General features: G+C 40.7%; 2 protein-coding genes across 3 annotated transcripts in view; both read right to left on the minus strand.

The window, feature by feature from the left end:
* nt5dc2 (5'-nucleotidase domain containing 2) overlaps positions 1 to 7,259 on the minus strand; it is a 9,150-nt gene extending 1,891 nt beyond the window's left edge. The window contains exons 1-11 of the mRNA XM_008319231.3: positions 6,382 to 7,259; positions 3,949 to 4,133; positions 3,791 to 3,865; positions 3,656 to 3,711; positions 3,394 to 3,487; positions 2,745 to 2,873; positions 2,219 to 2,279; positions 2,039 to 2,141; positions 1,823 to 1,924; positions 1,259 to 1,340; positions 1,052 to 1,138 (exon numbers count right to left, since the gene is read on the minus strand). Coding sequence (XP_008317453.1) covers positions 1,052 to 1,138; positions 1,259 to 1,340; positions 1,823 to 1,924; positions 2,039 to 2,141; positions 2,219 to 2,279; positions 2,745 to 2,873; positions 3,394 to 3,487; positions 3,656 to 3,711; positions 3,791 to 3,865; positions 3,949 to 4,133; positions 6,382 to 6,748 — 1,341 coding nt within the window. The 5' untranslated portion in view covers positions 6,749 to 7,259. The remainder of the gene's footprint in view (positions 1 to 1,051; positions 1,139 to 1,258; positions 1,341 to 1,822; positions 1,925 to 2,038; positions 2,142 to 2,218; positions 2,280 to 2,744; positions 2,874 to 3,393; positions 3,488 to 3,655; positions 3,712 to 3,790; positions 3,866 to 3,948; positions 4,134 to 6,381) is intronic.
* Positions 7,260 to 8,458: 1,199 nt separating this feature from the next.
* Positions 8,459 to 25,623, minus strand: LOC103385394 (protein bicaudal D homolog 2). Of its 2 annotated transcripts, XM_017036190.2 has the most exons (10): positions 25,351 to 25,620; positions 23,733 to 24,066; positions 22,295 to 22,507; positions 21,584 to 21,736; positions 19,331 to 19,822; positions 17,201 to 18,073; positions 15,428 to 15,607; positions 13,905 to 14,056; positions 12,448 to 12,808; positions 8,459 to 11,475 (listed from the first exon to the last, which is right to left on the minus strand). In XM_017036190.2, exons 2-10 carry the CDS (start codon positions 23,982 to 23,984, stop codon positions 11,470 to 11,472), a joined length of 2,682 nt encoding a protein of 893 aa, XP_016891679.1. In that variant the 5' UTR covers positions 23,985 to 24,066; positions 25,351 to 25,620; the 3' UTR covers positions 8,459 to 11,469. The 2 variants fall into 2 exon arrangements, with proteins under 2 accessions (XP_016891679.1, XP_024914846.1); XM_025059078.1 differs by lacking the exon at positions 8,459 to 11,475 and having other exon boundaries at positions 11,821 to 12,808; positions 25,351 to 25,623.
* Positions 25,624 to 25,664: the final 41 nt, after the last annotated feature.

Consider the following 25,664-nt stretch of genomic DNA (forward strand, 5'->3'; position numbering starts at 1 on the left):
AATATTCTAAACAATAAGTGTTTGTGTATTTTTTTTAAATTATTTTTTAATTAAGATTTTTTTTTCCTACATCGCTCTTATCATTTCAGACCAAAGAAAGAAAAAATAAAAAAACGAATGGACAGACATTTAGTAACAAACTCTGGCTGAGCTGTGTGGGTCCAACTGTGGAACTGGACAGAACTGGTTTTAACCAGAGTTACAGCAACTCAAAAAAACTCAACCTTGAAACCCAGTTATTGTCATGAGCCATTAGTGGAACACACAGGTGAGCTGACACGACATTAATTTAAACAAATACATACTGTGTTCACAGTCGACATCTGTGTAAAGTCACGTAGTAACTTTGTTTGTCCAGAGCAGGATGTTTATTTTCTGATGAGAGATAAACGATCAATCACAGACTTAATTGTATTTATTTTTAATTAAGGGGGAAGCCTAAGTTAACGTGATTAGGATGTGGTAACGCTAATGACTTTGGAGTTCTGAGTGATTCATGATTCGTACTTTTAGGTTCATTTGGAGAATATTGTGGACCATATTTGTTTGTTTTTTATTTTGTATATTTCTTTAAAGTTGCTCTTGTCTATGAGTAACATTACAGTGAAAATACGTTAGCATCTGACCGCTCTCTTGGGCTAACCACGTGTTTTCTTTGTAAAAAATTTTTAAAAAGTCAAATCTGAGTCTACTCAGAAATGTTTTTCTTATCATCTCACATGTTGTTTTTATAAACCTCACTCGGCCGAGTCTCTGCACCGTGTGAGGAACAGGATATGTTTTGGCTTTTTTTGTTTGTGGACGTGTTACATGTGGTGCGTGTCTGAAACAATCTGTTCCACCAAGTGTTGTCAGAAATGTTCTCTTTTCAAGCCCCACCCTGAAACCACAATGGGCATTTACGTTTTTCATTCGATAGGGGGAGTCGTTGAGCACAGGACAAAAAAAACAAAAACAAAACAAATCTGGATGAAGTTAACGCCACGAAAATACTGAATACCCTGAAGAAAGAAAGGTTTATAAAGTAGAGCTGAACAGGTTCAACACTTACGGCCAGGTCACTGTACAGATGATCTCCAAAATAAAGCACCTTTGATCCTCGCCAGCCTGTCAGTCTGAGAAAGTCAACCAGGTTCCCCTGCGACACAAACCAAAACCACAACGTCAGCGTATTGTCTCCAACTCCAGTCCACACACAGAGAGTACGACGTGTGGAGACGCCGGTGTTTTTCAGATGAGCTGGGAACATGACACAGACCTGTTTGTAGATCTGTCCTTTCTCCAAGTTTTTGATCTTTTCCCATCGAAGGTCTCCATTGGTGTCCAGGCGTCTGAAAGGTCTGAGGAGAATTCAAATTTAATTTAAAGGCTGGGATTATTCACAAAATATTCTACTATTAAATCAGAAGATTAGCACTAAATTGTTGTATCTGAACAAAAAGAGGGGTAAATATATAAATGCATATATATATATATATAAATGTGCAAACATATAAATATTTGTTTATATATGTACATATAAATATATACATATATAGATACATACATAATGCTAAATATATATACATACTGTATATATTTACACATACATACATATATACATTTCCATATATTTGTGTATGTACATGTTTGTATGTATATACCACATATACAGTCAATCAAAAATATATTTATATATATGTGTGTATATGTATATATATACGTATATATGTAAATATATATGTATATATGTGTATATATATATGTATACTTAAAAAAAAAGAAATAATACAGCTTATGTACACAGACAAGTACTGTATGAAATATCCGTGGATGAACTCACTTGATGCAGTCGGTGAAGAAGTGAGGTTTGTCCGCCTGCACGATGACAACGTCGAAGAAGTCTCTCCAGTCTTTTCCCACCATGTGTTTCATCCCTTTATCTCTGTGGAAGGAAAAACAAAGACGGTTCAGCGTTAGCAGACCGCTAACTGTCGCCTGCTGTGTGAGGTGTGGCGCTACGGTGTCATCCTGTGGTTTTCAGGCAGACGACACTCACACAAAGCTGAACGGACTGTTGGTGATGAGGAAGAGCTTCTTCTTCTGGCTGACCAATCGGTGCAGGACGGCTTCGGTCTCCTCTCCTCGGAGGATGTACTTATCTGCACAGAGACTACAATTACCATCACCACATTCACAGCCGGGGTCATTGAGGGGATACGAAAATGTAAATTCTCACCCAGGTCCTGCATGATCCATTTGTACATGTAGCCTTTAAGGTGGACCATGCCGATAGCTTCCTGTGGACACAGGTATCGTACAGTAGTTATAATGGTAATAAAGTAGAATTATAATATTAACGATGATGCTGTTTATTAGTAGTATCACATTGTCTGGACTATAAGTCGCACCTTTCTTTTTTAATCCTTTGGCTATGTTTGCGACTTATACTCAGGTGAGACATATATATTAAAATATATAATTTCACGATTGTTATTTTCACACTGACAGCCACTAGAGGGCACTCTAGGCTTGTGTAACAGTATCTGCTACTCCTGTACCACTAAAAATGTACATGATATTTTAACACTGACAGTCACTAGAGGGCACTACTGTGATTTATAACCCATAAAATACAGTAGTAGAAGTATTGCCTCGAATGAACATTATTATTATTATTTTGGTTTTTTTTTTATTATAATTTTGTCATTCCAGGAATGTGATGTAATGAAATACTACAGAACCCTTTTACTAAAAAAACTCACAGAGACGTCCTTAAAAAGATGAACTGGGTCGTAGTCGATGTCGTTAGTGATGAAGAAGTCATTAGCCACGGCCAGGAGAGTCATCTCTGGGATGGAGAAGATGTCCATGAACTGCTTGACCTTTGGCCCCTGTGATGAAGGACATGTTAAAATGTCTCTGCTTGTTTTGTTTACACAAAGCATTATTCAATATATATATATATATTTCTGCTCTTTTTTTTTTAAGTTGGAGCCACAACAAATATATTGTATTTTGGGTCAGAACGCTTCAAAGAGGATCAAACACTGGAGGAACATGAAAGCTTCCTGTGGCAGGAAACAGAAAACACCTGATGGTTCTGTTTCACAACAACTGATGTCAGTGGAATTGTTGTGATTAAAAACATGTTCAGAATAAAAAACCTCAATGATTTTATTTTTTCTTTTTTTTTTCATCCACTGCAAAATTCTTATTTTTTCTTTTATTTTCTTTCAGTATTCATTATTATTCATTTTTACTTTTCCATTGCAGGACCCCCAAATTAGCATTAGCTTGTGCCCCGCCCCCATCTACGTTAACTCACAAACAACGCTACAAAGTATGTAAAGAAACATTAACTTTTGGAATATTACATAATCTACAAAAATAATACATTTCATTTTTCTTCACCTTTCCATAAAAGCCACTGTCCATGGACAGGGGGATATGAAATGTTCCCCCAAAAAGTTCAAGGACCTCCTCGTCTGGGACTGGATTCAGGCCACTGTTAAATAAACAGAAAAACAAATACAAATTGTGAGTCGTAAACAGTCAGTGAGCTGCCACCAAAAAAAAACCAAAACGTCGACCTGAGACAAGACACATGAACAAAAAAAAAGTTTTTTTGGATATGAGCTATTTTTGTTTCTTTAGTCAAATATCTAGAACTTACCGATACACAGTTCCAGGCTCGATATAATGGAAGGCATCGATCTTCATCAAAAGACCCTGTTGAAAAAAAAGAAGTTATTTTTGACTGGAGCTCAAACTGACTCTCCTGTTGAAGCAATACTTCAAGACCTTTAACCTTTTGGATGTCGTAGTGAAGACCCCGAGTGGCAAAGCTGGGAATGTAATCATATTTTCGGATGTCTACGGGGTACTGTCGGAGAGACGGGAGAAAAAGAATTAAGTATTTCAATCTGCTAATGTTGCTAATGTCAATGTCAAGTCATGCAGCCCCACCTTAAAGTGTTCAATGAGAAAGTCTTTAGCTTTGTTGTAGATCATTGTGTTGAGAGCGTTGGAGTACAGCGCCAGCGTGTAGTCGTAGTCGAAGCCGTAGATGTCCACTTCGCCCAGGCTGACCTCGTTGTTGGCGTAGATGGCCGAGGCGTTGAGGATCTTACAGGCACCGGGTGGAATCAGTTCTGATCCAAAACAAAAGAAAAAAAAATGAAGTTTAAGTTTGTTTTTTTAAATACATATGAGATACAATTTTAAGCTACTATCAGGTCCAGAAAATATCAGTAAAAAAAAAGTCTAAGCCGCAAAATAACAATAAACCTGTAGGATGTCAGATTTGTCGCCCCCTTGAGGGATTCTGTATAATTGCTGACAGTGCAACTGCTATTACTATGACTACTTCCATTTTGACATTATTTTAATGAAATTCTATTTTTTCATTTTTCATTTTATACATTTTCTAATTTATTTAATTACTTTTAGAAATAAAAGCTGACTAATATATCTTTATACTTTAAAAGGAAAGTCAAAAAGTTCTAAGACTAATTGTAATAATTTAAACACCTCAGACATCCTCCAGAATTCCACAGAGAAGGAATTTTCCAATGTAAAAAAAACCCACTGAAGATGAGTTTAGATTAAATGAAGAGAAATAACTGTAATTTTACTAAATAATATTTTTCATTATTTGTCTTAAAAAAAACAACCTTGTATTACTTTCCGATTCAATTACGTATCAAACAGTGACTTTGCAAAATGAAAGACTTTCCTGATTGTGAAAGCAGGTCATCCCCCATTCGTTTGTCATAAATCTGAGTGAATATCAACTCCTGCAGAGAGGAACAGAAGTAACTCTGCTTCTGTTTTCACTTTTGTCAAGTTGGCAGCCCCGCTGCGTGTTGCATAACGTGGACTCCAAAGATGTCAACTGACTCTTGACTAAGCTGAGCCGATCCAAAAAGAACACAGTGTTCTTCTCCAACCCAAACCAAAGCGATGTTTTTGTTAGTGTACCAAAGTCAATGTTTGTGTGTCTTTTCTCTCTTTTCCTGTAGTTTTTTTTTTTTTTTGCTTTTACACAGGATACTGTTCCAGATAAGAACAGATGCCAGGCCACTGCCACACCGACACAGATTAAACAATCCGGGCCGGAGAATGTCGCTGCGGTCCTGCCCAGAACATGAACACAGAACTGTCAACACAGCAGAAGAAAGTGGAACAAGTCGGTTTTCCCCTTCTGGGAAGTGGTGTGTTCACGGAGGGACCGTAACCCAGTGTGGTGTGGTGAAGTCATATTTATAAACTCACATCTACTGTATGAAATTATAGGACGGACTAAAAAGTAAACAATATGGCGTTGAATCCACGACGTGCACGGACGACGTCTGTAACCAATAGATATTTAAACCTTTTGCACTAAAACAACTGTTGATTTTACCAGCCAAAAATAATGTGTATATTTAGAGCACATTTATTACACATTAACTGTAACTTTTTTTGTAGGTAGAGATTTGCAAAAAAATAAAAAAAATTACTGTTGCACTGTTAGGAACAATACAAGCCAAGTGCACTGAGAAAATGTTGTTTACGTCGTAGTTATTCTTTAAATGCTCATATTAAATTAAAATATAAATGTTACACTTTACAGATAAAATGTAATTAAAGGCACGACACAATTTTTAAAACTGTGTTTACAGTTAGAATTGGTGGATTTTATGGCTTAAATGCTTAAAACTATGAGCTTAAGATATATATCTTAAAACGTAAACAGAAATAGATATTAAAATTAATAATTATTTTTATTTATTATTATTTTACATAGTAATCACTTATTATCTTACAACAAAATATAACACAGAAAAAATGAAAATATAGAAAAAAAACACGAACAGTATTGGGGGAAATATGTAAACAAATATGTAAACAAACACACTACATTTTACCGATAAACATGGAGGGGTTACGTCTGCTGACGTCACTGCCGGCAGCAGTATTTTGAAGATTAGCATGTCAGAAGATACCGATCTTTTGGACAGTCATTTACATTACAGTTACAACAAAACAGATACACAGATACACGACGAAATCGATTTGTATAAAGTGACATATTTGCATATTTCCTGTAGACACGTCACGTGGTGTTTGCTCTAACATGTAGCAGTGCAACTTTGACGTAAACGTGTCCTGGACATGACCCGCCAACTAAGTTAAAGAGGGTCAGCTTTTCCTCCCTCCCTCCCTCCCTGAATGAACAAAATGTCTTCACTTCTCCGCTGGCAGCGGACTGTGGAGAGTGCAGGGAGGGAGGGGGGCAAAGGAACCCCGCTGACGTGGTCACGTCTCACCCGGGTTTTTGAGGTTGAAGTGAGTATTAATGGCGGGGGATGGGAATGAGGAGTGGGGTGGGGGTAGAGAAGAGGACGCTGTGCCTACCGTGAACCAACCGCTTCATGTCATTGTACCGGGACCACAAGTAGGACACCTGGTCTATTGGAGCGGCTGTGGAGGTGAACGACCGGCCCCTCACACCACCGACACCGGAGCCGCCCACCTTCTTCTTGGGTCGCGTTTTGGCTTCCGCAGGAGCCGACTCGCTGCAGGACGAATGCACATCACCGCTCGGTCTCTCCGGGTCTGAACTGCAACTTTGTTCTGTCTCCTCCTCGCCTTTTCCACCACAAGACCCGCATGTGCTGGACAGTCTGCTCCCGTTTGCGGAGCCGGCGACCAGGGGAGAGCCGTGGTTCCCACTGCTCCTCAGCGCACGGCTCAGAACCGTACATATTGTCTTGATAGACATTTTAATTCTCTAACAAACGAGTCCCGAATAAAAAGCTGCAGTCTGTGCAGCTGAACAGATGAAAACAAGTCCAGGCATGTGGCCACGCCCCGCCGAGGCCGATGCCTGAGAAAGGGGAGGGGCGATTACTCCTGCAGCCAATCATAAACCTCTGCGTCACTGGAACAGCTCATAAAAGTTCCTTGCGCAGTTACAGTAGGACTAACATTTCTCTAAAGAAGTTGCTGAGTCTACCTTTTTTTTAAAACTTTTAAAATACATTGTTGGCATTTTTTAAGATAAAAGAAAAAACAATAAATTGTAAATTATAAAAACTCATAACAAAATATGAAGCATGCATTTTATTGACGTAACGTGATCTTTTTGCCGTAAACCAATATTGTGCCAAACCCTCCGTATTATATCAACAAAATGTAGAAATATCTTTGTTAAAATAATTATAATACTTGCCATCTGATGTGAATTTTGTGTAATTATTGCTGCTGTATTAAACATCAAACGAAGTAAAATCACTGATTTTTTTATATTTGATTTTATAAAGTAAATAAACTATTGAAGTATAAACAACTAACCGAGGCCTAAACTGTAACAGTTTATGTGAAGTTTAAGTGACGCTCCAATCTTGTACAAACAGGAAGCAGTTGTTTTTTTCCCCCAACACATTCTTGCTGTCGTCTGAAGCTTCTTTATAATTGTTATCTAAATTATCTAAATTTATCTTTGCTTCTCACACATTAACACATTCCTCATAATTTATCCACACACAGACTTTAACCACAGTAAACATAAATACCTGCTGTGATTAGATGTCGTCCAGACCCATGGGTTTTTGTGACAGATGAGAGATAAATTTAAGGGATTTAAAAAGTGATTTTATTCTTTGTGGATATATCAAGTTTATGATTATCCTGAATGGTTTACTATTGACCATGGAACTTCCTTTGTGTAAACTTCACGATGAGTCTTTGAAATTTGAACAAGATGCAGTCCATTAATTTTATTTGCTCAGCATTTTTATCTTAAATCAATGAGTCACTGGGGAAGTATATCAAAAAATATTAATCATCACATTGTTCAATTGTCAGATTTAGGTCTTTTCTAGATTGCAAAACTCCTTTAAACCTGTGTCCACTGTGCTGGACATCAGTGAAGTCCAAATGGTCGTCCCATCATTTGGGTTCTTCTTGTCCATCCTGGTGATATGTGTCAGTTTTCACAGGCCATACAGATGCAGTATTTTCATTGATGTCACTGAGTCACTCAGGGCTGTGACTAATCACATATAAAAACTGGTTTGCACATAATACGTTTGCAGTATTGTCTACATCAGTGGTTCTCAAACTTTTTATTTTCCGAGTACCACCATGATGACCAACGTTAGTACCACCATGATGACCAGCGTTAGAATATAGCACATATTATCATATACCACACAGGAGAGATATTTATAAAGATGTTTATGTTTAAATGTTGTATTAATTGTGTATGGTATGTTTCAGATTTATTCAATTGAAAATGTAAATGTGAAAATGTGAATTTTTCCCTCGTACCACTAGAGAGCGCTCATGTACCACTGGTGGTAAGCGTACCACAGTTTGAGAACCGCTGGTCTACATCAAGCATCTCTTGGCTCACCAGGGGTTAGGTACGGCCCCGTCAGTTGGCAGATATCGTTACGAGTCAATTTCCGAAAAAGACAGGACGTCACAGTTGATACACAGCTGTGGCTCGTTTTATTCTTCACGTTGAAAGCGTTTGACAGGTTAATGGAAGGTCAACTTGAATACACGTAAAAAGTCCAGGACCAACGGGGACGTGGTGTGGAGTGTGCACGTCTTCGAGAACAATATACACATAATACAGTCATAAATACAGTGAGATATGATACAGCAGTAGTATTTAAAATTATACACACACACACACACACACGTCTGCACGGAGTGATGTGAGAAACCAAAGTCAACGGGAAACAACCTTCAAACGAAGTATTTTCACTGTGATAATAATTACACAAGAACTCCTTCTAATTCAGTGATTTTTCTTTTATAATTAAATTTAAAGGAGAATTTTCCTTTGCTAAGAATGCCCTGGTACGCCGACTATAAAGTGAAAATATTTTGCTAACACTGCTCAGGTTTACTTAACAAGCAAAAAAAAAAAAAAAAAAAACAAAACAAACAAACAGCAACACAACGTCAGTGTCTGAACAGTGTCCTTGTTAGAAAACAGTAGTCTAAGAACAGAGAATCAAAACAAAGGCACTAAAACAAATAATCTCAATGAAAAGCAAAGAATCAAGTGTTCACACTCACATTCACACCTACGATCAATTTAGCGTGAACGAGTTCCTGAACTAATTTCCAATCTGTGTGTTTCTGGACCCTCACACACTCACACACACACGTTAACTTCATACAGAAAGACCAGGGGATCGAACCAGCGAACCGGTGATCTTCTTGCTGTAAGGCAAGAGCACAAACCACTTCTTGCATCATGTGGCCCAGGCTATAAAATTGATGACTGTATTTTTTTTTTTTTTGCATTGATCGAGTTCTTCGTCCATGGTACAGTGGATGTGCTGAGTCATGCACTGGTCATTAAACCACACCTGGTCTCAGACGGCTGTACCAGCAACTAATGTTTTCATGGTTAAATGGTTGTAAGTTTTATTTGAATTTCTTCTTCAAACATTTTCTTCTTCATTTTAATTTTTTTTCTTCTTTAGCAATGTTGGGTCATAATCTATAACAATTAGCTAATTCTTTCAAGAGCAGCACATTTTTCAGTAGTTTGCAGGAACCGTAAAAGAGGAAGTGGCCATCGTGGTTAGTGCGGATATTTCACTGCGACATGCGTATTTTCAGCAGCAGACATGAGGACGAGTCAGTGATGAAGCACAACAACACCAGAGTCACTGTTTAGATGGAGGGAGAACAAGCAGACGCAGACAGAGACGCAGACGGGTTGTTACTGTTGGAGAGCTGGACGTGGACCAAGAGTTCATTTAAGGTAAAAACCGAGCGCCTGGAATTTCTTTAGTGACGTAACACTGTTGAATGGTGAGAACAATAAGTAACACATTCCATCAAAAGCCTCCGCGGATCAACAGATGAAGTCCAGACGTTGAGGTACGTTTTGATATAAATCCCGGTCTTAAACCGGAGCAGAGAAACACAGTCAGCCTCACTGATGAAGTCTGCATAGTTGGCCAATGAGACGCACATCTATCATCTCCCAAACGATGCATGAGAACAGACGGTGAACTGATTAGTAAAAACACGGCCGACTGCAACGTGTCCGTGTCTTATTACTGCATGTTTACTGGCCTGTAGCTGAAGAACACGGTTAAAAAGACCAGTGACTAGTAAAAATAAAGCAGGTCTAAGACTCCGGGAAACAGTCAGCGCAGAAACCACTAAGGTCGGTTAGTCAGAAAGTAAGGCTGATTGGTTTTATAAAACCACGATCTGGGAGATTTTTTTTTTTTTTTTCAACACATGAGTCAATGCAAGGGGTTCCCAAACTGGGGGGCGGTGGACGGAGGTATCGCAGGGGGATGAGGAGCAACCAGGCAAATATATATGTTAAATTCAATATTTATTCTAAAAATGTCACATTAGAAAAAAATTCATTTTCACTGAATTGATTTTTTTTTTGATAATACTGTAGGAATTAGTGTTTTGAATTCAGATCAGTGGAGTTTTAACACAGAGCTGTGACCGTGCACGATCTGCAAAAGCAGGACACTGCAGAACAGGTTTAGGAACCACTGTAATATTCCATGTGAATGGAGTGACCTACTGTGATAAACGTGGGCCTGACCCATTTCTTTATCTGACACCGTCTGTTTACTGAGCTGTAGTTAAACAGGGAGGTTAAAAGACATGGTTAAAAAAAAACATTAAAAAAAAAATTAAAACTACAGAAAACTAAAAACTCTCGGGACAAAAATAATTCATTAATATGTTTGTTTTATAACATCAGTAACTGGAAGGGGAAGGGTTTTTTTTTTTACCAAATGACCTAAAGCAGTGGTTCCCAAAGTGGGGGGCGTGGATCTGTCGTGGGAAAAATGCAGCAAGCCAGACAGAGTTTTAATTTCGCTATGTTTTGATTTGTTACAACGTGAGGAAATCTGATATTTTATTTTGAGCATGAAAAATAAAGTTCAGTTTGGGAACCGCTGACCTACAGGCCCACGAGTACCACAGGGTTCCACGCAGACCTCACCAGAACGCCAGGCAGAAGGCGTAATAGTGTAATGATGTTTAGCTTCAAAACAAACCAGAGCGGAGGACAGGCTGAGGACAGTAATACTGCACAGGAAAAGTCTCCTTCAGAAAAATAAATACCGTCAGAGGTCTGTCACCACAACCACAAGTCTCCGAGGAGGTCGGGTTAATGGTGCGACCGCTCTGTACGCGACACAGTCACTGACTTCACACAGCAACGAGCAGCACATCGGTCTCTTCATCCTTCTGTGGGCTGCATGCAGGCTTCTCCACTCCACGCAGAAGAAGACCAAGAAGAGGGACGAGAGATTTTTTTTTTTTGTATTTTTTTTTAACATTGGTTTAAAATCGGCCTTTCCTGAATGCAGAGTGATGGACGTCAGGATAAACAGGATGAAGTGGAGGAGGAGGAGGAGGAACAGCTGGGGAGTCGACATGAAGACAGGTCCTTATGGAGGAGAAGGGGTTCGGAGTGATCGCAGAAGTGTTTCAACGCTACAGAGACAGGGTCAGACAGAGACAAAAAGTTAGTATGGACACAACAAACAAACTTCTTTTGTTTTTTTACATTTTCACTTAACAAATGCTGTGACTTAAATTCTGTCTACAGAAAAAACAAATATGCTACGGTTAACGCAGCTTCTACTCCGGAGACCGTGAGCAAAAGCTCCTGACACGACATACTTTAGGATACAGTACAATATAAAATACACAACTGAATATTTGTTGGGATTTAAGATTTAAAAAACTAAGATCTAAAAAAGCTGGGCAACAATTGTCAGCAATTAATCATGATTAATTTGCTTTGACATTCACAAAATCCAATAACACTTTTAAACGTAGTGTGAACTAAGATTATTGTCTGACTTCTTCTCTGGTTCTAGATGATCTACGTCTGGACTCTCTACAGCCTCCTGTCCTTTCAGTATTAACCAATGAGCTGTGAGCAGAGAACGGCGTGGACATGAACGACCCCGTAGAGACCCCTACCATATGTGACTGATGTGTGTTAATACGTGCAGCTCGTACAGACTCGGACCCGCGGGCCACATGTTGTTTTCTGCGCACAGACAGATCTACGTTTAGTTTCAGATCAGGCTTCTTTTTAATTTCACTCCATGCTTCAGACTGGTTAGGAAAGACACACACAGCAGGAGGAGGAGGAGGAGGAGGAGGAGGAAGAGCAGGAGGAGGTGAGGCGTTAACGACACCAGGTGTAAAGAAGGTTTCCTGACGTGCAGGCTCAGAAGCTCGTCTGCTCCTGCTCCTCAAGCCTAAATCACTGACTTGTCTTGCCACCTCCACTGTGCAGGTGGCGCTGTTAAATGCGAGGGAATGACCAGAACGGGACTTGCTGACGCTACGACTTCTAATAAACGTGGCATCGCGCCGGAGACTCTTGTTTCTGTGCGACGGGTCGCTCGTTGGGACCGTTTCCCCCTGAGATAATGAGAAAGTTGTTCTTACGGGACTCGTGTGAAGGCTTCGTGTTAGAGCTCGCAGATGGTGGGTGGCCATGGCAGGAACGCTGCTGCCAAGAACCGGGCTGGCCCGTGGGCTGCTCCTCATCGGCGGCCTGGCGGGACTGCTACGCGGGCTGCGGGGGCCCCTGCCGGACTTGTTGGCCAGCTCTTTGGCCCTGGAGCGACGGGGGCTGCTGTTTAAGCTGTGAGGAGACATGGGCGTCTCCAGGTCCTCCAGACGCTGAATGAGCGCCAGTTTCTGCTGGATGGCCATACGCAGGAGCGAGTTGAGGGTCTTCTTCTCGTCCTCAGCTGCCGCCAGCTGCCTCTGCATCTCATCCAGCTGAGTGACATACTGGTCGCACCTGAGAGACGCAGAAACGATGAAAAGATGCAACATGCACAAACAGGCAGAACCAGGTGAAAGCACAAACGGTGCGCACACACACACTGACATCACGTGTAGCAGGGGGTAGAAAATGTTAGTGCCTCTGAGCCAAACATTAATATGGCTTCAAACTGTTACCTGGGTTAGATTTGAATTAATAAAGTTCATTTGACAGCAGCCTACTAACACAGTGACTTCAGAGGTTTTTACTTTATAGTTTTTTTAATATTTTTTTTAAATAATCAGCTCTGAATCTAAGACTTAATATAAAAAAGTTAAAAACAGCTGTACTCTTCACAGTCTCCCTTTGATTCCCACTCCTTATTCCAGTTCCAGTTTAGAGCCACTATTTTGCTTTCCCAGTGGAAAGAAAAGAGAAATACCCCCACATACCACTAGAGGGTGTCCAAGCACTACGAGTAATATGCACACCAACGTTTTCTAACCCCTGACATCACACAGAGGTTTTTGCATTTTAAAAAAATCTTACAAAATTTATTTTGAAAAAAATCATTATTAAAGTTTTTCTTTTCATTTTTTTTAAAAAAAGTTGTGTATGAACAAGGTTAATTTTAATTTAGCTATTTCTATTTTATGTGATGCAGGAGTATGTTATCATGTAATTACATAGTTTTTTTTACATCTTTTTTTATTGTCATGTCTAAAAATAAAACCCTACTTTTAAGACATGCCAATCGATGCATGCTAAGAGACGCTGGTCGTTAGCACGGTGTTAGCCCTGAATAAGTCCGTCACACACACCATCTCCCGTCCTGTCCACATGCTTCATCTGCCTTAAGGTCACCTGGCTTGATGGGACAAATCTGTCCTTGTGTCGTTCCTGTCTGCACAGGGCAGAGCATGTGTTTCATAATCCTCATGTCAACCAGTGGATTGTCCATGAGCGTAATAAGCGTTGTAATCTCATTACATGAGCGACGGCTAAGGCCGGACCACAACAAGAGGAACAATACTGAGCAGAGGAAAGAGCTAGAGAAAGTATTTACCAACTACTGCCCCTCCTGGTAAAAGCCTGTCATTTTCTATTTTAATTTTTTTTCTTTTAAACTTACCGACTAGCAAACATGACTCTGAGTGAAGAGAACGTGGCAGCGTCCTCCTTTAGAGCTTTGAGCTCATTCCGTAGTTTCGTCATCGTCTCCGACACCAGGCTCTTCTCCGTCTCGTATTTGGTTTTCAAATTGGACAAGGCCAACTCTGCCGTCTGCAGGGACACAAAAGTTAGGAAAACATTTTCTTATATATACTTATTTTTCTGAAAAAAAGATTTTCATTAAAAAGGAACTCAAAAGGCTACAGATAAAGAGACATAATAAGTCACTGTTTTTTGTTTTTTGGTTGTTACAGATCTAATGGTTATGCAAAAATAAAGTTTCTTTCCATATAAAAAAAATTCAAAATTACATATCTGGAGAGAAGAGAAAACATGCACAATTCCAGTCAATTGTTCCATAAATATTGAGTTTTGCCCGTGACTTTTTACCCAGTTTTTAATTTTTTAATTTGACACCTCATGTATTATACCAATAATACTACCCTACAATTTAAATTAAATTAGTTCAACTATTCGTCCTGAGTGTAATTGTGTGTAATTACAACCACAGCCTCGTCAGTGTGAAAACCTCATTCCTATTTTATTTAAGAGCTGTAACGTAACAACTGTCTCTCATGCGTCTGCAGTCAGGACTAGTTTAACAGGAACAGTGTTCAAAGAATGCAGCTACTGAAAAAAGGTCAGGAGGTTAAAGAGCCACGTTTCAGCCCGAAATCCAGGAGATAAGTACTCCACTCAAGTGAGCGCGTGCACAGTCTTAATGTGTTTTATTTTCTCTTTACGGATGTATTTCAGACTGAGCTGTTGTAAAAGCAGCCATAAAACGCATTACTGCAAACCACATTTTTATGATTTGTATATTTAATGTTCAATTTACTGCACTGTAAATCCACATATGTTGTGTGGTTTTAACGCAGCTCAGAAAAAAACAACAACACCAATATATCTCCACTGTTGTACTTGTGTATGCAGAAAAATATATATTTTAAAGATGACAATCAAAACTCTCTGTGCGTTTTTCCCAAAGATAAAAAAAAAAGAAAGTCATTAAATTTATACGGATTGCTGGACACGGCTTAGATAAACTCCCCGCCCCCCGCTTTTGAAACCGCTGTTCCAAATGTGACTATAAAAACAGTAATTACATCACAGAAACAAGCCTGAGTCGTTTCACACGATGGACAGAGGTTAAAGGTTACGTCAACACGGTCCAGTCGAGCCGACTACATTCAGTGATTGTTCTTGTGGAAAAAGGTAAAGTGACGGGCAGTGAAAATAAGTAGGTTTTTTTTTTTTTTTGCCTGTGCTGAAGAGAACAGAATAAAGGAGGGAGAGGAGGTTAATCTCCTCTCACAGACTGGAGTGGGACAAAATGTTACTTTTCCCTTGAACACCACACTGCTGCTCGTCAAGTTCTTAACTTATTAGCCCGATTTGAATAAATAAACCTGAGCCCCTTAAGACAAAACCATTTAAAACTGCACGAGACTAAAGGAAACTAACCGGCTGGCTGTGACCCACCTGCTTGTTAGCCTTGAGAACAGTCCTGAGCGTAGCAATCTGCTCCCTCTTGGTGCTAAGGAGAGACTTGAGTTTGAGGACTTCCTCCATCAGACTCTCGGCGTCTCGCTCCGACTCTTCGCTGCTGCTGAGCCCGGAATACGGCGTGGAGCCGCGCTGACGACACAGGTCCACTGCCACCTTTGGGAACATAGAAGAATTAACTCAAATTAAAATTAAAATAATAATCATTAATTCAATTAAGTTGCAGCCAACTGGGAGCACCTGTTATTATGATGTATTTTTTAAAAAGCTTTTGTAGAATTTTAAAAAAAAATTCAGTGATTGGTTTTGGCCAAAAACATTCATCTATATATATATATACACACACGGGGTGTCAAACATAAGGCCTGCGGGCCAAAACCGGCCCACTATGAGATTAAATTTGCCAGTTATTGATACATTTTGGATGTAGAAAAAGCACAAACACTTCATCGTCATGATGTTTTGTAAAATTATATTTTGTAAAATATGAAGAAATACATATGTACTTCTTTGCATGAAGAAAGAGGGAATTAATGTTATTTATAGGTAATTATGTTATAATAATACTAGTCCGTCCCATTAGGCTGTATGTGGCCCCTGAACCCTAATGAGTTTGACGCCCCTTATATACACAGTCAGTGAGTCAGTCAGACCATCAGCAAACCAGGGATTAATTCAAACTTAATGTTTAAATTTTGTCAACTACCTAGGTACCCTGAGGTACCACAAATAATTTAGGAATAGACAAAGTCTTGTCTTACCCTCAGGTGTTTGATCTGGCAGCGGATGACAGCTACCAGGTTGCAAACGTTGGAAGGATCCCTGAAATCCAGAGTGGGCGACCCGGGGCAACTAGAAGAGTCCCCACTGGTCCCAGCACTGTCCACCTCCCCCATTAACTGCAGCGCTGCAGCCTTGGAGATGAACATGTCGTTGGCTCGGGGCTTTTTCGGAGTGGTGTGCTGGGTCAGGACGTGGTGCGGTCGCCTCACGATACTCGCTGCACCACCTGCCCTGGCGCCGTCGCGGTAGTAGTCGAGGGTGACGCGTTTGGGTGTCAGGTTGTTGCACACACAGATGTGGTGGTACAGGTTGGACAGCTCCTCGGAGAAGGCCAGCAGCTCCTCCTGGGCGACGCTCAGGTGCCCCTCTGAATCCACCGCCACCTTCCGCGTGGCACCGATCTCCTTCTCCAGCTCACTGATGCGCTCCTGGTCCTGTTTGCTGGACTTGATGCACTGACGGATCTTGTCGGCCAGCTCCTGGGCCTCGCCCCTCCAGCGGTCCTTCTCCTGCTTGTACCGCTGCTCCAGGGTGTTGTAGCGCGTTCCTGCCTGAGACAGTTCATCCCTCAGCTTCAGCAGCTCCTCACTGGCAGAGCGCATGCGTGCCTCCAGCATCTCCTTGCTCTTGGTGTCCACCTCGTAGTCAAAGACTCCGTTATCGCCGGCGTCGACCGCCGTCTCAGCAAAATATGAAGAAATACATATGTACTTCTTTGCATGAAGAAAGAGGGAATTAATGTTATTTATAGGTAATTATGTTATAATAATACTAGTCCGTCCCATTAGGCTGTATGTGGCCCCTGAACCCTAATGAGTTTGACGCCCCTTATATACACAGTCAGTGAGTCAGTCAGACCATCAGCAAACCAGGGATTAATTCAAACTTAATGTTTAAATTTTGTCAACTACCTAGGTACCCTGAGGTACCACAAATAATTTAGGAATAGACAAAGTCTTGTCTTACCCTCAGGTGTTTGATCTGGCAGCGGATGACAGCTACCAGGTTGCAAACGTTGGAAGGATCCCTGAAATCCAGAGTGGGCGACCCGGGGCAACTAGAAGAGTCCCCACTGGTCCCAGCACTGTCCACCTCCCCCATTAACTGCAGCGCTGCAGCCTTGGAGATGAACATGTCGTTGGCTCGGGGCTTTTTCGGAGTGGTGTGCTGGGTCAGGACGTGGTGCGGTCGCCTCACGATACTCGCTGCACCACCTGCCCTGGCGCCGTCGCGGTAGTAGTCGAGGGTGACGCGTTTGGGTGTCAGGTTGTTGCACACACAGATGTGGTGGTACAGGTTGGACAGCTCCTCGGAGAAGGCCAGCAGCTCCTCCTGGGCGACGCTCAGGTGCCCCTCTGAATCCACCGCCACCTTCCGCGTGGCACCGATCTCCTTCTCCAGCTCACTGATGCGCTCCTGGTCCTGTTTGCTGGACTTGATGCACTGACGGATCTTGTCGGCCAGCTCCTGGGCCTCGCCCCTCCAGCGGTCCTTCTCCTGCTTGTACCGCTGCTCCAGAGTGTTGTAGCGCGTTCCTGCCTGAGACAGTTCATCCCTCAGCTTCAGCAGCTCCTCACTGGCAGAGCGCATGCGTGCCTCCAGCATCTCCTTGCTCTTGGTGTCCACCTCGTAGTCAAAGACTCCGTTATCGCCGGCGTCGACCGCCGTCTCAGCGTCTTCGCAGTCCTCTGCCTCCTGGTGGCGCTGCTGGCTCTGCACGGCCTCCAGTTGTTGAGTGAGGGCTTTGTCTTCCTGCTGCCCGAGAGCCTGCTTGGACATCATGAGCTGCATTTGGAGCTCCTCGACTTTGCTCACCAGAGTGGACTTCTCTCGCTCTGCCTGAACAAACGGAAGATATGAAACATGTCATTTGGAGACCACCGGTTTTAGACTAGGTTGGTGTCAAATAAAAAAAAAATAACAATAGAAATATGAACCATAACAACAACAAGAAATTACAATTATTGTGATAGTACTTTAGGCCAGAGAAATACATCTAGAATGTACATGTACATGAATTATATATTTTTTTCTTATTTAACATCATTTTCACCAATCACATCACACATATGCATTATTAATGCTAAAAAAAAAGGGGGAGACTGACCCCATTCCACCCCCTCACCCTTGACATCTGCTGGATTGGGTTACCCATCACCAACATAAGTGCATCATGAATAATACATTTCCTTTATGCCCAGAGGGGTGAACGTTACTGACAGCCTTCATTTTCCTGGGCATCTTTACCACAGACTGACAAGCAGATCACACAACACGGTGACAATGGATTTTGTTTGTTCTAAGTAGGTCGACACACAGAGAGCGGATGTGGTCGAGATCAGGAAGCAGGAGACTTCATTGGTACTGAACGTCACGCTGTTTCAACACGGTCTGGTCGGAGGAGAAGCTTTGAGCCAAATATGAAGAATCAACAGTAATTTCTCTGTTCCAGGGAGAGTTTTTTTTTTTTTTTTCCAAACATCAGGTGAGGTCATTACATGCTTATTCAGCCATTTGTCGAAATCTCATATTTCAGGTTAACTCAGGTGATACTGTAACTACACCTTCAACACTTGTTTACAGTATACACACAGATGTACATATGTGTATATGCACACACACATAAATACATAGGCATACATATATATACATATATAATACATATATAATACATATATAGGGCATACATATATAAGTGTATATATACTGTAAGTATATGTATATATATACACATATATAGAGTACTCGCATATATACACATATACATGTATGTATATATGTATTTGTATATATATACATATACCCACATATATACACACACATATATATATATATACAGACACACACACATTTATATACATACATATATATGTGTATATATATATACACATATACATGTATGTATATAAATGTGTGTGTGTCTGTATATATATATATATACAGACACACACACATTTATATACATACATATATATGTGTATATGTATATATGTATTTGTATACATATATGTATTTGTATATATATACATATACCCACATATATACACACACATATATATATATATATCTCAAACATATATCGATCCCGTTGCCTACCTGTAGGAGTTGCTGTTTCAGTTTCTGACTGTCTGAAAAGTGTAGCTCACTGAGCAGATCTGACACCAGCCCAGATGCCGGCGCACGCAGGATGACATCACTGCTGCGAGGTGTAGAGCTGCAGTGGTTGAGGCCGTTACTTTTGGAGTGAGAGGAGCGAGCAGAGTCGGGACTGTTGTTGTAGCCGCTGTCCCGGTGCTCCCCCTCACCCGCTCCCTCTTCCCCCCCCTGGCCCTGCTCCTGGCTGTCATCCATCTGCTGCAGGTGCAGCTCCAGGTTCCCCACACCTTCGAAGGGGTGCAGGGTCAGGGCGGAGAGCTCTCGGCGAAGGTTGTTCTTCTGCTCCCTCTCCTCCTTCAGGGCTTCCAGGGCCTCGTCCAGCTGCATCTCCGCGATCTGCTTCAACCTTGTCTCCTCGTCCATCTGACCTCGCAGCTCCTCCTGCTCCTCGTTCTTCTGGCTGAGCTCCAGCTTTATTGATTCAAACTCAACCTACAAACAGACAAGGAGTGAACAACATTTAGGATCGCAGTTCTGTTTATGATGAGCACCGATCAAGTGATCGTTTTAACGTTTAAGGAACTTTTCAAATGTGATTCGCAGTTTGTATTCCTGAGCAGCTTAACAGTCTAATTTCTTACAATAGTTAATTAATACCATTAATGGGTATTAAAGAAGTGGAAAGACAGTTTTCAGAACAAGACAGCAAATACTTATAAAAATGAACAATTAAGAAATGTAACCATTAACAGTTCATTATATTGTTGAAAATTACATGGTGTCCGGTGCAACGTACTGGCGTTATAAATATCATTCAAGGCTACATTTAAAAAAAACCAAGGTTGTGTGAACTAACAGGTTAACGACAGAACATTTTAGAGTGTAAATAAACGACAAAGATTTTTCTTGGCACCAGAGACTAAAGGCGAGGCCGTGTTTTATCTGGGAGCTGATACACAGGTCATGAACACAAACACAAGTCTCAATTACAGTAACAACTCTTGACAGACTATTTGACTTGGCAGAGAAACCACGACACAGAAGGTCCTTAGACAGACATCTGTGTGTGGGACTTGTCTCGCAGCCTCAAGAATTTCAACCATGACAGTTGCTCACAGAACTGCTGCTCCACACAGTGTTCTGCAGCTTCATTTTTTAAGACAACAGAGATCCGTGTATACAGATTATATACACATTTAAATACATATTAAGACAACAGAGATCCGTGTAAATCCACGTCTAGTAATAGATTATATACACATTTAAATACATATTTCTTTTTATTAATTTACTGCTGGACCACGTCCGTTTGACTCTATATTCATATCACCATGGAATCTTTTTTTAAAGATTTTTTTTTCCCCACAGTAAAAATAAACCAAAAGCGGTAAAATGTTGTCGTCACTCATGACAGAATCACATCTCAATAACTCCATTTAGGACTAAAGTTCAAACCGAATATTCTTGGACTGCTGGAGGCTTGGCCTCTTTTTTAAGGAGTGATATCAATGTTCAGGAATGTATTTAGAGAAAATTATAACACAGCAATAACAAAAAACATTCTGTACTTTCTACACTGTGTAGTATTTTCTACTTTTTATACAGATAATTAAAGTAGCTGTGTTGTGTAATAAGAAAAAGCTCAGATATTATTAATTGTTTTTTACTGCTGCCGTTACGAAGGTTAAATATTAGCATGCCTCCCTTTACTTCTGGTGCATTTTCAAATTTGTACCTGATTCTTATCTGCTGTTCTATTCTACCTTGTTGCTATGACACTGAAATTTCTCCCACAGTGAGAAGAATGAAGGTGTCTTCAGCCTTAACCTTAATCTTAATGTAATAGCATTTCAAGGGGAACTGCTAAAAAAAAAGCAGTGGCTGAAAAAAAAACAAAAAAAACCCCACAGACAACAGACTCGCCGTCTGCATGAAAAACCAAGCTCAAAACGGAAGCAGTAAAACCAGTGACACAGCTGTGACGCTCCGTCACTGTGGTTGAAAGTGGACCAGATGTACACGTAGACATAACCTGCAGTCACACGCCAGGTTGACAATGAGACACATCTGCACGTGCTATTCTGTAAACATCGGCAGATATAACCCATAATCCTTCAAGACAGTAACATTTGTCCACTTCAGTGTTCCTGTTTTGCTGCCCCGCCCCTGCGTTTGAACACCTATAATTATTCACCGAAACTCTGCAAATACCGAGGTGAGCAGAGTCTGGGATGTAAAAACGTAACGTCGTACCTGGTTTTCCTTCAGCACAGACACCTGTTTCTGCAGAGACGTGTTTTCCTCCTCCAGCTCGCCATTGTCCTGCAACAGACGCAGCTCCCGCACTTTGAATTCCTTAATCTCATCCCTCAGATGGCCCTTCTCTGCCTCCAGACACTCACACTCCTGGACAGCAGAAGAAAATATTTACGAATGACGTTAACATAATATGAGTTTGTAATTATTTTACAACACACATAAACACTGTAAGTGCTATATACACAGAGTATATTTAAGGCTATATATTTATATACACCCTACTGCAGCATGGGGGCCAATCTACAAACAAAATATATGTTTTTTTATATATATATATAAACATGAGGATTGTGGAATGCAGGGCAGGCTGCCAACTCTGATTCAGCCGGGGAACAGGGGTTGTTTCCTGGCTAGGGTGAGTTGGCAGACCATTTCCAGTAACAGGACTTAAAAAAACAAAACACTTTTATTCAAACTCTTAAGGTAAGTGTATAATTTCATTGTGCCCATGATGGAAGGAAACATGTTGAATGTTGAGATAAAGCCTCCAGTTTTTTTACTATTTGCTTTAAATGTTTAAAAAAGGAAAACTGCCCATCAGAGGGGATTTAATACGTTTATACACCAGCCTTTACCTTTTTACAGCACTCTATGTGTGACTTAAAGATCTGGTAAAACTTAATGTTACCACCTTCTATACTATACCTTCTTTAACTGGTTAGAGACAACCCCAAGTCTATCGATCTCTGCGTGTGCGTTGCCCAGAGCAAGCCGCGATTGCTTGAGCTCTCCCTGAACTTCCTCCAGGCGTGTTGCCATGGCAGCCTCCTTCGTGGCAGTCTCCTGGAGCAGATTCTCCTCCCGGCACTCTCCATCTGCAGCAGCGCGCTTCTGGCTGCTCACGGAATCAGCAAAAGCCTGAATAAAAACAAAAACAAAGAAGGTTAAATAATGAGCAACAAACATTTGAATCATTTTTTCCAGAATAGAAGATTAAAAAAAAAAGTTGTGTTTAAAGACAATTGTGTTCCTCATATAAAAAAAAAAGAAATGGATCTCAAATTTCTTTGAAACCATTAGAAGCAGCACTAACGCCACAAGGAAACAGCCATTATGGCTGTGTAACTAGACACCTCCAGCACAGCTGGGCTATAATATCACACGTGTACAGAACAGTCAGAACTGCAGTAATATTGTTTTTTTCACAGCCTGCTTTAATAAGCAGCTTTGACACATTTTGCACCAATAACTACAGATAGGAAAGATCTGTTAAATGGAGTGAGAACAACGAAAGGTCACGCCTGACTGAATACTGCCAAGCTGTTATACAAGTGTGTTAATTTACATCACGCGAGACCACTGGGTAAAAAGCCAAGAAGTCGGCTTTATGCAGATTATGATAAATACCCTTGACAGAGAAAAAAAACAGTAAACAGTATTATACAGTAAAAAACTGTATAATTACATGTGTATTCGACCTTTGTTTCACATGGCATCTAATTATCTACAGGAAGTCTTAGACGTCGCTTTTTTGTAAACAGAATAATGTGGTTTCAGCAAAACATCAAGCCTTTAAATTGACCTGGAATTTTGTGACAATTATTTCAGGACACTGACGTGTGGTTGGTTTTGGTCAACCCCATATATGCAATGTAAAAAAACAAACAAAAAAAAACCTCCTTAGATGTACATCCTTATTTTGGTTTAAATTGGAACAATACCCTTAGAATTTTTTAATCCATTCTCAATTTTATATGAGAGTATCTGAGTTCTATACACTTTTACTTGCATAAATAACAAGATAACAGAATGGATCATTTATGACTACAAAATATATATTAGTCAGACAGTTCACTGCAAAATCCCAATATGAATTCAACCCTCTAATTGCTATGTTTTTCATGCTCTGTTACATTAGGCCCTACTGAACCCACTTACGAGAGCAGAAAGTAATCCAGAGAGAGGAGAGGCTGAGCAATTATCTTTGGTAAATACGTATCAAAGTAGTTCCCACATCGGTACCAAAAGGATACTTGAGCTCAGGATCAGGAAGAAATCCTGGCTCACAATTTATAAAAACAAAGCTGTATTTACTGTCTAAACACATAAATATACGTAGCTGGGAAACCTGAAACATTCCTACCTCCTTCAGCTGCTGTAGCTCCACTTTCAGGACTTCATGCTCTTCTTCCAGCTGCCTGTGTTTCACCTTAAGAGCAGCACTTTCTTCTAGCACCACTAGGCCATAGCGCGCTGCCTGAAGCTTTTCCTCCGTGGCCTCCTGCAGCTCCAAAGTGAGTCGTATCACCTCAGCGTTCAGGTCTCTGCTCCCCATGCCAGCCTCCACTTCTCCTTCCATTCCTGCACCTGCCGGGTCCGCATCGGCCTCCAGCATCCTTGCTCGGCCCTTCTACTTTTGTGCCAATGTGCTGCTGGGATATTTATCTCCTTGGCTCCTTCACTTTCATCACCTCACACTAAAAAACACAAGAGATTACATGTAGTTATAACACAGACATAAAATCTTAAATATTAATCCTGAAATTAACATCAATCAGATATATCTACTTGTCATATAAATGGTTCAAATATCACTGAGTATATATACTGCGGTACTATTTTGACTGATTTGTCATGTACATATCACAGTTGGTGTAAGTGTACAATGTGAATTACAAATGTTTCCAAGTCAGTGTCATACATTTGAAATTTGATTTTTTTTAATATGGAAATGTCCTGGTTTGTCCTCCGTGCGTGTAGTTTCGAGGGCAAATGTATAACATAACAGAATTATTTAGAAATTTAAAAACAATACTCAACACTTTCAATGATTATCCTCATTTTCATGGGTCTAATTTTACACTAACTATACTTAAAATCCTCAACACTTTCAATGATTATCCTCAATTAGACCCATTTTGATGGGTCTAATTTTACACTAACTATACTCCAAATAACTTTTTAACCTTAAACATATAACAGGTAAATGAGAAGTATATGTAATGGCCATGGAATTGGCTAATATATGTAGAAATATACTATGACAGTGTCGCCTCCTTCCAGAGTTCCATTGTTAGAACCATGGGTAGATTTCACGGACCAGTGCCTTTTCAACATCAGCATCATTCCGTCCGTCCGTCCCAGTAGCATACACCTAGTTACTAGTGTTACAACGTTATGGTTGGCGTCGCAACCCAACGCGTGACTGTGGAAACCAAGCCGATGCTTTTACACTACTTCCACCATCCATATTGAATAAGGTGTGGCAGACTCGGCCACATTTCCTGTGCCCTCTTCACTGACCGAAGATGGACACAACATCCACCGCATGTCCGATCAGCCAAGTGATCAGCCTCCTATCCCAAAGACGACTTTTTTAAATAAATAAATAAAAATGTGGAGCAACGGAGGGCACATTTAATATCACAGCAAATTACTCATGCTTTCTCTTTCTTTACAAATAACGCCATGTAAAACGAAGGACTACAATATAGGACAACAATAAGAGTGGGGAAAGTGACACCGCTGAGCAGCTAACAAGAGCAGCTTTAGCATCAGATGGACACTGCTAATGACAGCACGATGCTATTTACAAACGTTGTTTAGTTATAAGCTCGATATACATCGTCCTGTCCATATAAAGCATATTCACATTCACGGGGATGTAAAGCCCATTCAACATTGACGTTTCGTATGCTACAACATCAACCCACATCCTGTCAACATGAGCTAATTAGCCATTAGCACACGTAGCTACTCACCCTTCACTTTTTTTACTTCATATATATATACGGTTCTCGACGGTTTCCAACACTTGAAGTGCACATCCCGCGGGCGCGAGCAGGTGGAACGTTTGCTGGTCGCCTCAGTGGTGCCGTGTTGTAGTCAGACCAGCAGCTTTTCGACTTCTTCCTGCTCCTCCTCTCCTTCCTCCCAGCCGGCGTTCTCTTGTTTCATCACCCAGGACTTCAGGAGGTCGAGTGTCGAAAGCGCGCTGAAAACCCAGAAAGCACTATGACGCCCTCTAGCCTAGCAACGGCGCAGTTTATTTTATTTTATTTTTATTTTATTTTAT

The sequence above is a fragment of the Cynoglossus semilaevis genome, chromosome 10 (genome assembly GCF_000523025.1).
Source record: "Cynoglossus semilaevis isolate Cse_v1.0 chromosome 10, Cse_v1.0, whole genome shotgun sequence".
Lineage (NCBI taxonomy): Eukaryota > Metazoa > Chordata > Actinopteri > Pleuronectiformes > Cynoglossidae > Cynoglossus > Cynoglossus semilaevis.

Coding starts and splice junctions, on each gene's coding strand:
- LOC103385394 (XM_025059078.1), bottom strand. CDS start 23,984: ATGCTGGAGGCCGATGCGGACCCGGCAGGTGCAGGAATGGAAGGAGAA. Junction 18,074..19,330: donor TGAAACAGCAACTCCTACAG/GTAGGCAACGGG, acceptor CCGTTTGTTCAG/GCAGAGCGAGAGAAGTCCAC. Junction 15,608..17,200: donor GCCAGATCAAACACCTGAGG/GTAAGACAAGAC, acceptor ATGTTCCCAAAG/GTGGCAGTGGACCTGTGTCG.